This window comes from Pipistrellus kuhlii, unplaced genomic scaffold (genome assembly GCF_014108245.1).
Source record: "Pipistrellus kuhlii isolate mPipKuh1 unplaced genomic scaffold, mPipKuh1.p scaffold_m20_p_14, whole genome shotgun sequence".
NCBI classification, from domain to species: domain Eukaryota; kingdom Metazoa; phylum Chordata; class Mammalia; order Chiroptera; family Vespertilionidae; genus Pipistrellus; species Pipistrellus kuhlii.
Window position 1 is genome coordinate 33,686,865 of NW_023425449.1, and position 14,229 is coordinate 33,701,093.

At 36.2% G+C, this 14,229-nt stretch overlaps 1 protein-coding gene across 14 annotated transcripts in view; it reads right to left on the minus strand.

The window, feature by feature from the left end:
• Nucleotides 1–750: 750 nt before the first annotated feature.
• EYA1 (EYA transcriptional coactivator and phosphatase 1) overlaps nt 751–14,229 on the minus strand; it is a 293,996-nt gene continuing 280,517 nt past the window's right edge. For all 14 annotated transcript variants that reach the window (XM_036437128.2, XM_036437131.2, XM_036437126.2 and 11 more), the window contains one exon: nt 751–2,761. In XM_036437128.2, coding sequence (XP_036293021.1) covers nt 2,681–2,761 — 81 coding nt within the window. In that variant the 3' untranslated portion in view covers nt 751–2,680. The remainder of the gene's footprint in view (nt 2,762–14,229) is intronic.

The following is a 14,229-nucleotide window of genomic DNA, read 5'->3' on the forward strand; positions in this document are numbered from 1 at the left end:
CGTATTAAAAATGGTGCTTTAAAAAAATCCATCTTTTGAGGGTATGTCCTCCATTTTGCCCATTTCCATACTTTCTTCACTTGATACCTAAAAATCCCTCCACTGCCTACCCCTGCCTCTCTTTAAGGACTTTCTCCAAGTATTTTCCATCTTTAGGAGTTCTGAGCGTGCTCAAACACTTCATCACTCCTGCCTCTTGGCCTGCTGCATGTGTGTGAAAAATGTACATGTTGGTCTCGATAAATGGTTCAGACAACTGCATGTTGGATTATCACGTGTTTGCATGTTGTGTGTCTAAGATAAAATCCCAGGAGGAAGCACGTTGTGCTGGTTTATAGCTTTCTGTCCACAAGTAACCTGGCCAACTTTTAAAAGTATATCTTGTGGGCATTCTTTTTGATAAAACTGCTTTATATTGCTGTCCCTCCGGTGCATAAGTGGCTAAATCTATGCTCTGTCGTTCAAGATCTTTAATGCCGAGTTCTGTTCTATAGTAGATACATTTGAATGCAGTGTGGCTTACAGAGTTTTGGAGGAAGGAAAGAGCTTTTCCATTCATCTGTTCTTACAGAGAACAAGAACCAGCTGTGACCCTTCCAGGTTAGTCCCCTCAGGGACTGATGAAGTCATTACTAGAATTGCTTCATACAACTTCTTTTGTTGGACTATGAGCATTTCAGTGGAACCAGGTCCTGCTGTTTCTTGTAACCAGGAGATAAAGAAGAAAAAAAATACTGGTAATCAAGGAGCTTACAGTACTTCACAAATCAATTTTATTAATTTAAACACAAAATTAATGAAGAATTCTGTACACAACTGTGGACACAACACACCTTTATACAGTAAGGCCAAGTTAAACTTTGTCTTTTCAATCTATGGAGTAGAAAAACATAAAATGAAAAGACTAAAAACTGTCAAATTCTGTTTGCTCCAAGCAAGGAAAGAAACAAAAACAACTGCAAACAACTGTTAAATAATTTGGAGAATTTTCAACTGACTAATTCTAGCAGCAACATGAAGGAAAGGGTTAGGGCAGCTCTTTAGCTATTGTACTTTGGGTCTTAGCTGGTGTTTATCCCTCCCATTATAGAATGAAAGGAAATTCATCCAGAAAGCAATCTAATGACAACAGAAGGCTTTATGGACAAGAGGAACCAGTGCTCAAAGTAATCCCTTTTGGAGAAGCGTTTTGTATGGTACAACAAAGATGACAATTTTTATTTCCCAGATGTGTTGTGTACTATGTATGACAGGTGAAGAGAAACATTATTTCTTGGTGATGACTGCCACGTCCACTGCCAGCAATGAACTTTCCCGGGAGGGTAGGTGGAGAGTGTGGAGGAAAGCAGAGGGAACATGAATGTAGAGAGTGATGCAAAGTTTTGCTAATTTTTAGATGGGTGGTGATGTCCTCCTTTACCTGGACACGATCATCTAAGCACATGAAAACTTGGCTAGTCTCCAATTCACGAACCATTTCATTAATAAAATATATCTATCTTCCACATATTTTATGTGGGAAGAAAAAAAGCATTTGAATAATCATTTTTTCCAAGTACTTACATATAATACATTAGTCTTTGAAAATGAAAAAGTGAGGTTCTAAGAGGACTTTTTATTCAAATGACTAAAGACACTGCTGCATTATTTTACCAAGGCCTTCCTCACAGCACACACAAAACTACTGATTGGGGGAGGGGAGATTTGGAAAATGAAATCCTATTGACATCCATGCTTTTGGTCTTGACAACATTATCTAAAAAAACAACAAAAAACTATTATCTACATATTTATACCCAGTACACTTCGCTAAGGCCCTGCACACAAGTCTGTGCATGTACTGCCTCATACTTCTATCAAGGCATTGCTGCCTTTCAATATTTTCTAAACAATATGTAAAAGAATCATCCATTATTACAAATTTACACCAAAAATTCTTTCTGTACATGATTGTCTCAGTGATGTACATATTATACGTTTAAATTAGACATACTTTAAACTACTTTGCAATGTGCTAAAATTTAAAGTCCTTGCTGTGTCATGAGGCCAAGGCCTTTAATCGCTTATTTCTTAGGCTATTCATAGTCTCTTCAATTATTGGATGCCCACAAAGTCTGTTCAAAGGAGCCGAATAGTACTCGGATTATACCTCAATAAAGCTGTTTCTTTTAAAAAGTCTGTTCATAAATAAGTAGAGGTGTGCAGATTACCCTGGGTATGAGACACCGAAAAGTAAACCTTTCTTTTTAAGAACATCCCCCACTGGTATTCAGGAAACATTTCAGTCTTCATTGTGCAATCAAGTTTGCTGTATTGGGGAAGCTGTTTATGTCACATTGAAGATGCTAAAGACTCAGGCGTCTGCAGGTCCTTTCTTCACAGGTTTGAACCATGTAGCTCACCATGTAGTTAATGTGGCAAAGACACATCACACTGTCCTAGAACATTCTCATGGCTTATTTTCATTGGATTCACAGTACTCGAGGCAACAGCTGTTTGAAGAAATTGAAGTGTGTGGTCCTCCCTGTACCGCGAGGGCAGAGGTGAAGGCCGACAGCAGCTGGGCATCCCGGCGCTGAAATGGGTAAGTTCGCTAGGCTGGCACCAACAGGGACGCGGGCCTGCTGGGTTCGTTCCTGGTCACAGGGCAGTTAAGCGGCTTCAAAGTGCTGTGTGGCGGTTACAGGTACTCCAGTTCCAAGGCGTGGTGGAGGGCCATGAGGTCCGAGTGGCTGGAGATCCTCCAGAAGGGCATGGCGTGCTGGGGAAGGGCAGACACGGGTGAGGACAGACCAGGCTCCCAGCCCCAGCCCCGCACCCTGCTTCTGCAGCCCGCTCCAGCGCTCCGCCCCTAGCACTGCCAGCTACGATCTTTACATCACAGCTGTTGAAGCAAAAATCCAAACTTAATGCTTCCCTAAGAACACTGGACTGCATTTTAAAATGTGAGATTTCTTGAGTAAATCTACACCGTGACTTGAATGCAAAATTCAAACATAGATAAAACAGTAGCTCTGCCTGAAACTTTGTCAAAAACCGTTGCCTTGGGAAATATGAATCCAGTGGATATTTAATGCTGAGGGTCTAAGCAGTTTTCCTTAGTGGGTAGTTTTTTACAAAGCTTCATTTTACTCATGGAAGAAGCAACTTTTTTTTCATTTATTTCCATCAGGCATTCTTTGCATGGACCTTACAATGGCTTTACCACTTGGGAAAACCTTAAAAGAACAATTTAAAAGGTGGTTTTTTTTTCTTTTCTAATTGTTTAATCAATTTAAACATCAAGTTTAAATGATGGTAATATTTTTAAAACACCTGAATTAGCCAGAGACAAAACAGGTTACTTCATCCATTTAGGACAGATACAATATTATATACTTTCCCTGCTCACTGCCATATAGTAAGTACTTATGCATCAGTAAAATCTTTTTCTTAAGAGACAAAATTCTACTTATTTGGGGAATAAAGACAGTTTTTTTCTTCTTATTTTTTTCTGTTTGCTTGTGTGTTTCCCCCCACAAAAATAATATGAGGGCCTGGGTATATTTGCAACTATGGTTCTATGGAATTATTTAAAAATTGAGACTAATAGAATTTGGCATTGGAAGCAAACGGGGCCAGAAGGGTTTGGGGGATTCTCTGTAGGGAACAGTGGAAACTACTCACTGTTCTGGTAGCTGTCTTATTCTGGGAAAGCAAACTATTAAATTACTTATTAACATGTTTTTTTCTTGGTAATCTGCTAAAAGCCTATACCATAGTCTGATATCAAATGTAGACCTTTACCATAGTCTGATATCAAATGTAGACCTTTCTTGACTATATCTTTACCCTTTGTAACAGAACAGTCCAGAACCAGGTACCAGAAATCTGTTTTCAAATTACGAGGATGCTCCATAGATAGCCTTAGACTCAAAAAACAGGCTGTCCTATTTTGCATTCATCCACTCATGAATGTTTTGAATTTGCAGGCATGGTGCAGAAGATGCCCTGGCCAGTCCCGTCACAGCCTGTGGGTGAGTAGCAGAAATGTACACCAATCACGAGTGTGCACCTATGTGTTATAATAGGAGTAGGAGGGGCCAAGCCCCTTTGCCAGGGGAACTGGGAAACACCTGAATAGAGGAGGTAACAGCTGAGCAAAGTCTGAAATGACCACCAGTAAAAAGTTCTTTATTGGCTGTATGTATGGGGAGGTAAAGATAAAGGAGAAATTCACTATTAAAATACTGGCTGTGTGAGAGAGAAATATGTGGTTTATGACATGATTGTCTGCAGGAGCCAAATGATGCAAAGCCTCCTGAACCCTGGTGAGGAGTTGATTATAATGATAACGATAGTTATAATTTATTGAGTATGGTGTCAGGCATGGTCCTAAGACTGGTCACAGACTCTCCCAAGGAAGCCTCTCTCTTACCATTACTTTAGTGATGAAAAACTGAGGTTTAGGGAAGGAACAGAGAGGAGATGTGAATAGCAGCTGGTAAGGAGTAAACGCAAGATTCATACAAGGTCTGGTCTGCACCTGAGGCCTGTATGCTGTAATGCCTCCTAACCATTCTCTGTGGCCTTTCTATTTAGCAGTGAAAGCACACACACTCCTTCCCATGCTCTGTTTGGTAAGGGACGCTGAAAAATATGAGTGACTAGGATACATGGATTGGGTTTAAAAAATGTCTACTCAAAACTTTCCTGATTTTTCTCTTATTAGAATAGAAATCCATGCATATTGTAAAATACTTGTAAAATGTAGAATAGAAATCCATGCATATTGTAAAATACTTGTAAAATGTAGAACTATACAAAGAAAATCACTTCTAATCCTACTACCCAGATAACCTTCATAAATGTACCCACTGATATTTGAAATGGTGTATATGCAATAGTACAGGCATACCTCGTTTTATTGTGCTTCACAGATGTTGCATGTTTCACAAGTTGAAGACAAGATACTCACTTTATTGCAGTGGTCGAGAACTGAATATGCAAAATCTCTGAGGTATGTCCGTGGGTACCATTTAGCATCCTGTTCATTTTACTACCTAAGCCCATTTTGATATCACTTTTAAGGATGATCACTCATTATTGAAAAAATTGCAAGTATTCAAATGTACACAGTGTTCTTTTACATTTAACCACAGTATCTATTTTATTCTTAATTTTTGTATAATTTTTCAGAGTCCCTGAACAATCGAATAAAGGGGGTTATTCTATTGCTCTTATGTCCTAGGATGTAACAGTCTGCTAAATGTGCTTCAGAGAGCCAACCAGAAGTTTTCTGGGTTATACATACATATAAAAGAACTTGTGAGAAGTGGAATGCTTTTTTTCAGAGCATGTTCAAATTATTTTGCATGCCAATTATCTGTTTCTCACAGACAACAATACAAGCTAGAAAGCCATTGGTGCTCTCCAAAGCATGGCGTGTAGAACACAATGACTGGCTAAGAAATTGAAAAGGGAACTGAAAAAATATCCAGCTAATTTGTGGTACATGGTGAATGGATAAATTAGCATTTAATTCCATAGTAAGCACAGGACCTGAACAGTGGCTATGTGTTTTTACAGGTTGAGGAGGTAATGTTAGCCTAGAGCACATTTACTGTAAACTGTTTTACTTTTAGACCATATTAAGAACATGTTATGGAAGGAAGGTGAGATTATCCACAAAGATCCCTGCATTGCCTTGCTTAAAGCTGCCAGGATTTCAAGGACAGGAGTCTTTCTATGTAGAGCATTAATAAACACATGTCAGGCAGCACCCTGAAACACGTTCCAATGATGCGATACGCCTGTGGTATATTACAGACAACTCATCACAGTGCAGTAGTGATAGGGTCATTCGAGCAAAAGTGTAAAAGTTTCTACAACAAGTGGCAAACCTTAGGTGTATGTGAAAAAGAACAGGCTGTGTCTGGGGACACTCCCAACACGAGGACAGCAGCTCTGTTATGAGCAGTGTTGCATAACATGATAGGTAGTGATCTCAGCTATAATCAGGTGTTCCACTCTCTAAAATATATACGTTTACTACAATATTTATATGACTGATCTCGGGCTCAAACTCATGTTAACAAATAATTAGAATTAATATTGCAAGATCATATTTTCCCCAAGTAGGCACATACTGATGTGAAGATTTTATGGATCTAAAGGAGATTCCCAGGACAAGTAGATACAAGGTAAATAATTTTTCCCGCACTAGTGGTTAGCCTGAAATAAATATTTCTTATGTGAAGTCAGTTATAGTGCCATGGTGGGAGAAGAAGGTGCTAGAAAGAGGAGATACCATACTCTCAAATCTGACTTTTAGTCATGTGACTTTGAATTATGACAGTCTCCTTAGAAGTTGTTTATTTATCTGTAAAATGAGGGTTTAGGGAAAATGACTTGGGATTGTTTCTAAATTTACATAAAGGATTGTTTCTAAATTTACATAAAATCTATGACTTATAAGTACTGTAGCTATGGAAGATGTTTTATATATAATATGTACATGATATATGCCCATATTGACTAAAACTATATAATTATAATATAAGGTAGTGGGATTAAGGGTCAAAATGACCTAGCCAGAGCAATGGGGCAAGAAATTACAGGCATCAGAATTAGAAAAGAAGTAAAACTATCTAGGATTTTCAAAGTGCCATTAAGACTCCACCAAAAACCTATTAGATCTAATCAAGAAATTCAGTAAAGTTGCAGGATACAAACAGGTAGCATTTATATATACTAATAACAAATTATCTGAAGAAATAAAGAAAATGATCCCACTTACCAGTGGCAAAAATAAAATATTAGAAATAAATTTAACCAAGGAGGTGAAAGATCTCTACACCGAAAACTTTGAAATATTGATAAAAGAAATAAAAGACACAAATAAATGGGAGGAAAGATTCCTCTGTCTTCATGGATTAGAATAATTATAATGTTGTTACTACCGAAATTCATCTGCAATACCAACCAAGATTCCTATGGCATTTTATAGACGTAGAAAAAAATCCTAAAATTTATATGGAACCACAAAAGATCTGAATGGCCAAAGTACATGTGAGAAAACAAAACAGGAAGCATCACTCCCTGATTATCAAAATATTATGGTACTGGCATAAAAACAAACACACAGACCAATAGAATAGAGAGTCCAATAGAATAGAGAGTCCAGAAATAAACCCATGCATATATGGTCAACTAATATTTGACCAGCGAGACAAGAATACTAAATGGAGAAAAGACAGTATCTTCAGAAAATGATGCTGGAAAATTGGCATTTTACATGTAAAAGAATGAAACTAGACCCCTATCTTGCATCACTGACAAAAATAACTTAAAATGGATCAAGGACTTAAATATAAGACTGGAAACCATAAATCTAGAAGAAACCATTTCTTTTAAAGGGTTGACATCCAAAATACATAATGAACTCATACAATTCAATGATCCAATTAAAAAATGGGCAGAGGACCTGAATAGATATTTTCCCAAATAAGACATACATATGGCCAACAGGTACATGAGAAGGTGTTCTACATCACTATTCACTAAGGAAATTCAAATCAAAACCACAATTGGCTGTCACCTCATACCTGTTACAACAGCTATCATCAAAAAGACAAGGAACAACAACAAATGCTTGTGAGAATATAGAAAATAAAAACCCTGTATACTCTTGGTGGAAATATAAATTGGCATAGCCATTATGGAAAACAGTCTGGACATTCCTCAAAAAGCTAAAACTACAACTAGCACATGACCCAGTAATTCCATCTCTGTATATATATCCAAAAGAAGTGAAAACACGATGTTAAAGAGATATTTGCACTCTCACGTTCTTAGCAACATTATTTACAATAGCCAAAAACATGGAAACAACCTAAGAGTCCATTGATGAATGGATAAGAAAGATGTGGTATGCGTATTTAATAAAATATTATTCAGCCACAATAATGAAGGAAATCTTGCTATTTGTGATAATATAGACCTTGAGGACATTATGCTAGATAAGTCAGAGAATAATAATACTGTATCTCTTGTGTGGAATCTTAAAAAAACACTCCCCATCCCAAACACAGAAAAAGAGATCAAATTTATGGTTACCGGAGGGCAATTGGATAAAGGTGGTCAAACGATACCAATTTCCAGTTATAAAATATTGTAGTGCTATAGTTATAACGTTGACATCTACTATACAGCAGTGCTAAGAGTAGATTCCTAAGTTCTCATCACAAGGAAAAATCTTTTAAAAAAATGTGAGATAATAGTTTTTAACTAAAAACTTATATTATGAAATAATTACCATGATAAATCATAATTACCATGATAAATCAAGTAATTATGCTGTTCACCTTAAACTTGTGCTATCAATATATGTCAATTATATTTCAACAAAACAAAAAATTAAAATGATAAACTCAGAGAGGAGAGCTCAGTTGTAAACTGGAAAAGGGCAAGTTGGGTCTACATTGAATTTGAAGAACGGGCTAAGGAGATGGTGTGTTCATGATACAGACTAATAAAGATTTTTCCAGGTAGAAGTACTTGGAATATCTAGCTGGGAAGGATGGCTGGCTCCCAGGAGAGAAACTAGGCAGAAGGACAGTGGCAGTGGAGTTGGGACAATGGATTGAAGACACTGTGAAGAGAGAATTCACATGACAGGAACGAGGTAGAGAGCACTGTAGCAAATTTGAGTGGGTGAACTGGTTTGGGAATGCATTTGCTGGTATTCAGCTGGGATGGCATGGGATACCTTAATGTAACTAAGTATCTAGGGTCCTGGAACTAAAAACAGAGCTGATCACAAATCTCAGTAGAAATGACAACTGAAACTGTGAGATGTATACCAAGTAGAACATATTTTGGGGTCATTAGCACAAAAATACTCCCTGAATAAGAGGAAAAGAATGACACATCCTTCTTGCTCCTCTTGCCTACACAGACAACTTCCCAAATTCCCTTTTGCTACCTTTCCTCCTCACCTGGTATTTTGCATTTATCCCTGCTGGTTATATGTAAAAAGAATAACACAAAAACCTGGGTGCATGGACACTCACATGTAACTGAATTTTGCTGAATTAAAGTTTTAGTAAGTACACATAAACTTTGGCCCAAGTATTGGAATTCTAGTATTTTATCTCATAGAAACACTTGTCCATGAACAAGCTAAATGAAAACTGTTCACTATAGAATTGCTTATAGGAAGGAGTTCATGCTGGAAACCACCTAAATGCTCAGCCACAGGGGACTTGCTAAATTATAATATATCCGCACAATGGAATGCCGACGCAACAAATTTGAGAGTTAGAGATGCAAAGCTCCAGGTGCTAATAGGGAATGACTGCCAGTGTATATTACATGAAAAAGGTATATAGTTACCATTTGTATTTCAAAATGAACATATCTGTGCTTTCATCTAAGATCAGAAACAAGACAAAATACCCTTGCTAGTTTTATTCAAGATAGGGTTGGAAGTCCTAACCCTAGTAATCAAGAAGAAAAGGAGAGAAAATGCATCCAAATTGGAAAGAGGAAGTAAAAATTAATAAACTAAGTAATTGAAAACCCTAAAGACTCCAAAAAAAATGTTAAAACAAATAAATGAATTCAGTGAATAAAGGATACAGAAATCTATTGTATTTCTATACATTAAGAATGAACTATTCATAGCATCACAATTCACCATAGCTAAGATTTGGAAATAGCCTAAGTGCCTATCAGCAGATGAGTGGACTAAAAAACTATGGAACATCTATATAATGGAATACTACTCTATGGTAAAAAAGGAGTTCTTACCATTTGCATCAACATGGATGGAGCTGGAGAGCATTATGCTAAGTGAAATAAGCCATGCAGAGAAAGATAAATATCACATAATCTCACTCATTTGTGGAATATAATAAAAAACTGATGAAACATTGATCAGACCGTCAAACCTCAGAGGGAAGGTAAGGGAGGGTGGGGCAAGGAAGAGAGATCAACCAAAGGACTTGTATACATGCATATAAGCCTAATCAATGGACAAAGACAACATGGGGGGAGGGGGTGTGGGTAATGGGGGAATAAGGACACATGTAATACCTTAATAAAAAAATTTTAACAAAAAATTTTAGAGAAAATAATTCCATTTACAATTACATCAAAAAAGTACCTAAGAATACATTTAACCAAGGAAATAAAAGACCTGTACTCTGAAAACTATAAGACATTAATGAAAGTGTAGATGATAGATATATAAATGGAGGAAAATCTTGTACTCACTGATTAGAAGAATTAATCAATAAAATGTCCATACCACCAAAAGCAATCTCTCTCAAAATACCAATAGTGGCAATGGAGTTGGAACAATGGCTAGAAGTGGGTAAATGACTTCATATATTTTCAGATTCAATGCAATCTCTCTTAAAATACCAATAGTATTTTTTTTCACAGAACTAGAACAAATAATTTTGATATTTATGTGGAACCCAGAAGACCCCAAATAGTGAAAACAGTCTTGAAAAAGAACATAAGAAGCATCACACTACCTGATTTCAAACTATACCCATGGTTTTGGTGCAAAAACAGACAACACAAATCAAAAGAATAGAATAGAGCCCAGAAATAAACCCATACTTATAAGGTCAATTAATCTACAACAGAGGAAGCAAGGACATACAATGAAGGAAAGACATCTCTTCAATTAATGTCATTGGGAAAACTAGATAGCTGCATGCAAAAAAACACAAAAACACCTGAGACCACGTTCTTAGACCAGAAACCATAATACTCCTAGGGAAAAAAATACTAAAGAGCTTAAGCACAGTTAAGCAAACAATTAACAAATCAAAATGACGACCCACTGAGTGGGAGATTTACAAATGATATATCTGATAAAAAGTTAATATCTAACTTATTTTAAAAAATTTATATAGCTCAATGTAAAAAACCAAACAATCTGATTAAAACATGGATGAAGGACCTGGATACATATTTTCCATATAAGACACACAGATGGCCAACAAACACATGAAATGATGCTCAATGTCACTCATCATCAGGGAAATGCAAATCAAAACCAAATGAAGTATCACTAAAGCTTGACTATTATAAAAAAGACAACAAATAACCAAGTAACAAGTGTTAGTGAGAATGTGGAAAAAACCCTTGTGCATTGCTGGTGGGTTAGCTGTCCACTATGGGGAAACAGCATGATGGTTCCTCAAAAAGAACCTGTGACCCAGCAATTCCACTGCTAGTTACCCACCCACAGAAAATGAAAACACTCGTTTGGAAGATATTTGCACTCCTATGTTCACTGTAGCATTGTTCATATTAGCCAAGATGGAAGGAATCTATGTGTTTATTAATAGACAAGTGGATAGAGAAAATGTGTTGAACACAGAGGAACGTTAAAAGAAAATGAAAAAAAGAAATTTTTCCATTTGCATAAACATGAATGGATCCAGAGCGTGTTACATTAAATGAAACCAATCAAAGGACAAGTACTGTATGATTTCACTTACATGTGAAACCTAAAATACCAAAACAAATGAATAAACAAAACAAAATGGAAACCCAGTCCTAGGTACAAAAAATAAACTGATGATTTCCAGAGGGGATGGAGATGGGTGAAAAAAACGAAAGGGTTATAAGAGGTATAAACTTTCAGTTATAAGTCATGTGGATGTAATGTACAGCATAGGGAATATAATCAATATTATTGCAATAAATTTGCACAGGAACATACTAGATTTATCACAATATGATTATAAGGTATGGAAATGTTGAATCACTATGTCATACACCTGAAACTTAAGAAGTATGTGAATTATACTTTAATAAAAAAAGACCTGGCATATTGTATGTGCTCATTAAGTATTAAATGAATGACTGGCTTTAGAATAATAAAATTCGTGTTAGTAAGCCCTGTCTCATTGAAATAAAACTAGAAGCAGAAATTTGCATTAAAAATGTTAAAGTTTTTACAAAAGCAGCTCTATCTCCTGAATAAGCTTAGGAGCAAGTATTAGGTTCTCAGCTTCATCTTGTAGCAAGTTTGATAGTGTACATTTGAAATGGACCCTTTTTGATGAAGGATTCATCATTATGCAGAATAATGATTGCTTGCCATTTTCCTCCTGGTTTTGTTCACCAGAGATTTCTATTTTAAGTATTGTAGTTCTCTGAGTAGTGAAATAAATGTTGTTGTGTTGTTATAAAATAAGGCCACTTTTACTCTAGAAATGAAAACTGCTTTCATTGTGCAGGAGACTATTATATTTTGGTCTTTAAAAAAAATTATACATGTGCCTAATTATTTTCACTTGAGATATGTTGTATTAGGGAAACAAAAACAAAAAAAATGTGGTAAAAAAGAAATCTTGGCAGATTTTGACAATAAAGGACACAGGTCAAAGAAAGATATCCACAGGTAGATGGCTCCTCACATGCTCTCTACACTGTCTTTTAAGGAACTAAGAGGTACTCCCAGAAATGAGGCAAGAGACTTTTGTAGAATAATGTAGCTCTTTTAAATAAAGCTATTTCTAACCTTTTCTCTCTGAAGGTGTGCTTTTTAATGGTAAACATTATAGAATTAGACGAAAATCGCTGATGAAAGCCTGGGAACTCATCTGGCAAACAGAACAAAGATGACAGAGCACAGACTTCAAGAGTCCATAACAAAACAGGCAACTCATGGCTACTGACTGGTCTCCATTCCTGGGCTTTAAAAAAGTAACTAGATACCTCGAGCAGAAGATTATTTAGGGAGATGAAAGGCGTCTTTACAGGGAAAAGAGTGTTGTACCAGATTTTCAAGAGGACGTAGGAAACCGAGAGAGACAAGCTAAATGGTTAAAATCAATTCAGAAGAAATGCAAAACGGTCTGATTTTGCAAAAACATCTTAGCACACCAATGTGCGGAACTTCACCAATTCACTATATTAATACCCTAAAATGCTCATGAACTAAATTATATATCAGAATTAGTGATTTAAAAGTTTTAGTCATAAAAGTAAAATGAGGGGAGAGTGCTGAGTAGTTATATCTACCTCTGAAAAAGAATGAAATAAACATTACACACTTCAATAGAGACATGGAAGAGAGATTTACACACTTTAATAGAGACATGGAGGAGAGATTAACCAAAGAACATATATGCATAACCCATGAACATGGGGAAGGCCTGGAGTGGGTTGGATGGAGAGGGGCAAAGGAGGGAGGATGGGGGACATCTGTAATACTGTCAACAATAAATAATAATAAAAATTCTGACATTTAAATGTGGGATGAAAAGCATGAAAATTCCTTTTTTGTAAGTGAAATTATCCTTAAGCTATGTAAATAGAGTTTATAATTTGAAAGAACTTTGTGTTAAATCTCACAACTAGTATTGGCTTCAAAGACCTGTTTGGCCCTTTCTAGCTGTGTGAATTTGGCCAAATTATTTACTTTCCTGTGCCTTGGTTTTCTCAACTATAACTTGGGTCCTTCCTCATCAAATTATTCTAGGGATTTAATAAAATAATGAGTTAAGAAGTGTCTAAAAGAAGGACTGGGACATAAGGACTTTACAATTTATAGTAATTATAATTAGTTACCATTATGAGCATTAATCCAGCAATAGCATGGATAACAATTTCTTTAGCTTGAATTCTTATATATATTTGTAAAATGGGATATTAATTTTAGTTTTTTCCCCCCAAATTAAATATTTCTCAAGTTAAATACTAACTATTCTCTATTTCTGTGCAGAACTTCACTTTAAAGATACTCATTATCTATTGTGAATATCTTAGATATTTGCCTCTTAACTTATGCACAAACTTTAAATTTAAATACTGGTTAACCTAAAAAGGTCAGGCAGAATATAAGTAATGATCACTTGTCACTCTGGGTGATAGATTGATAATAACAGAATATTGAACCTTCTGAGAAATCTGTACACTTCACATTCATACATACACAATCTTTTAACCTCTGGTCAGAGTTCCCACACTGGTAGGCTTCAAGGAGTTTGTTTGTAATAGATGCTATTGGTCTCTTATCACATGCACTCATCCCACAGAATCAAAACAGGAAGTTGAAGTGAGGAATCCTCACTCACAGTAAAAAATTCAAAGAGCATGTTCTTTATAGATAGCTGCCTCACTCTTGGTATAGGTGTGTGTGTCCCCAATATCCTAATATATAATAAAAGGCTAATGTGCAAATTGTCCCCTCAACTGGGAGTTTGACCAGGGGGTGGG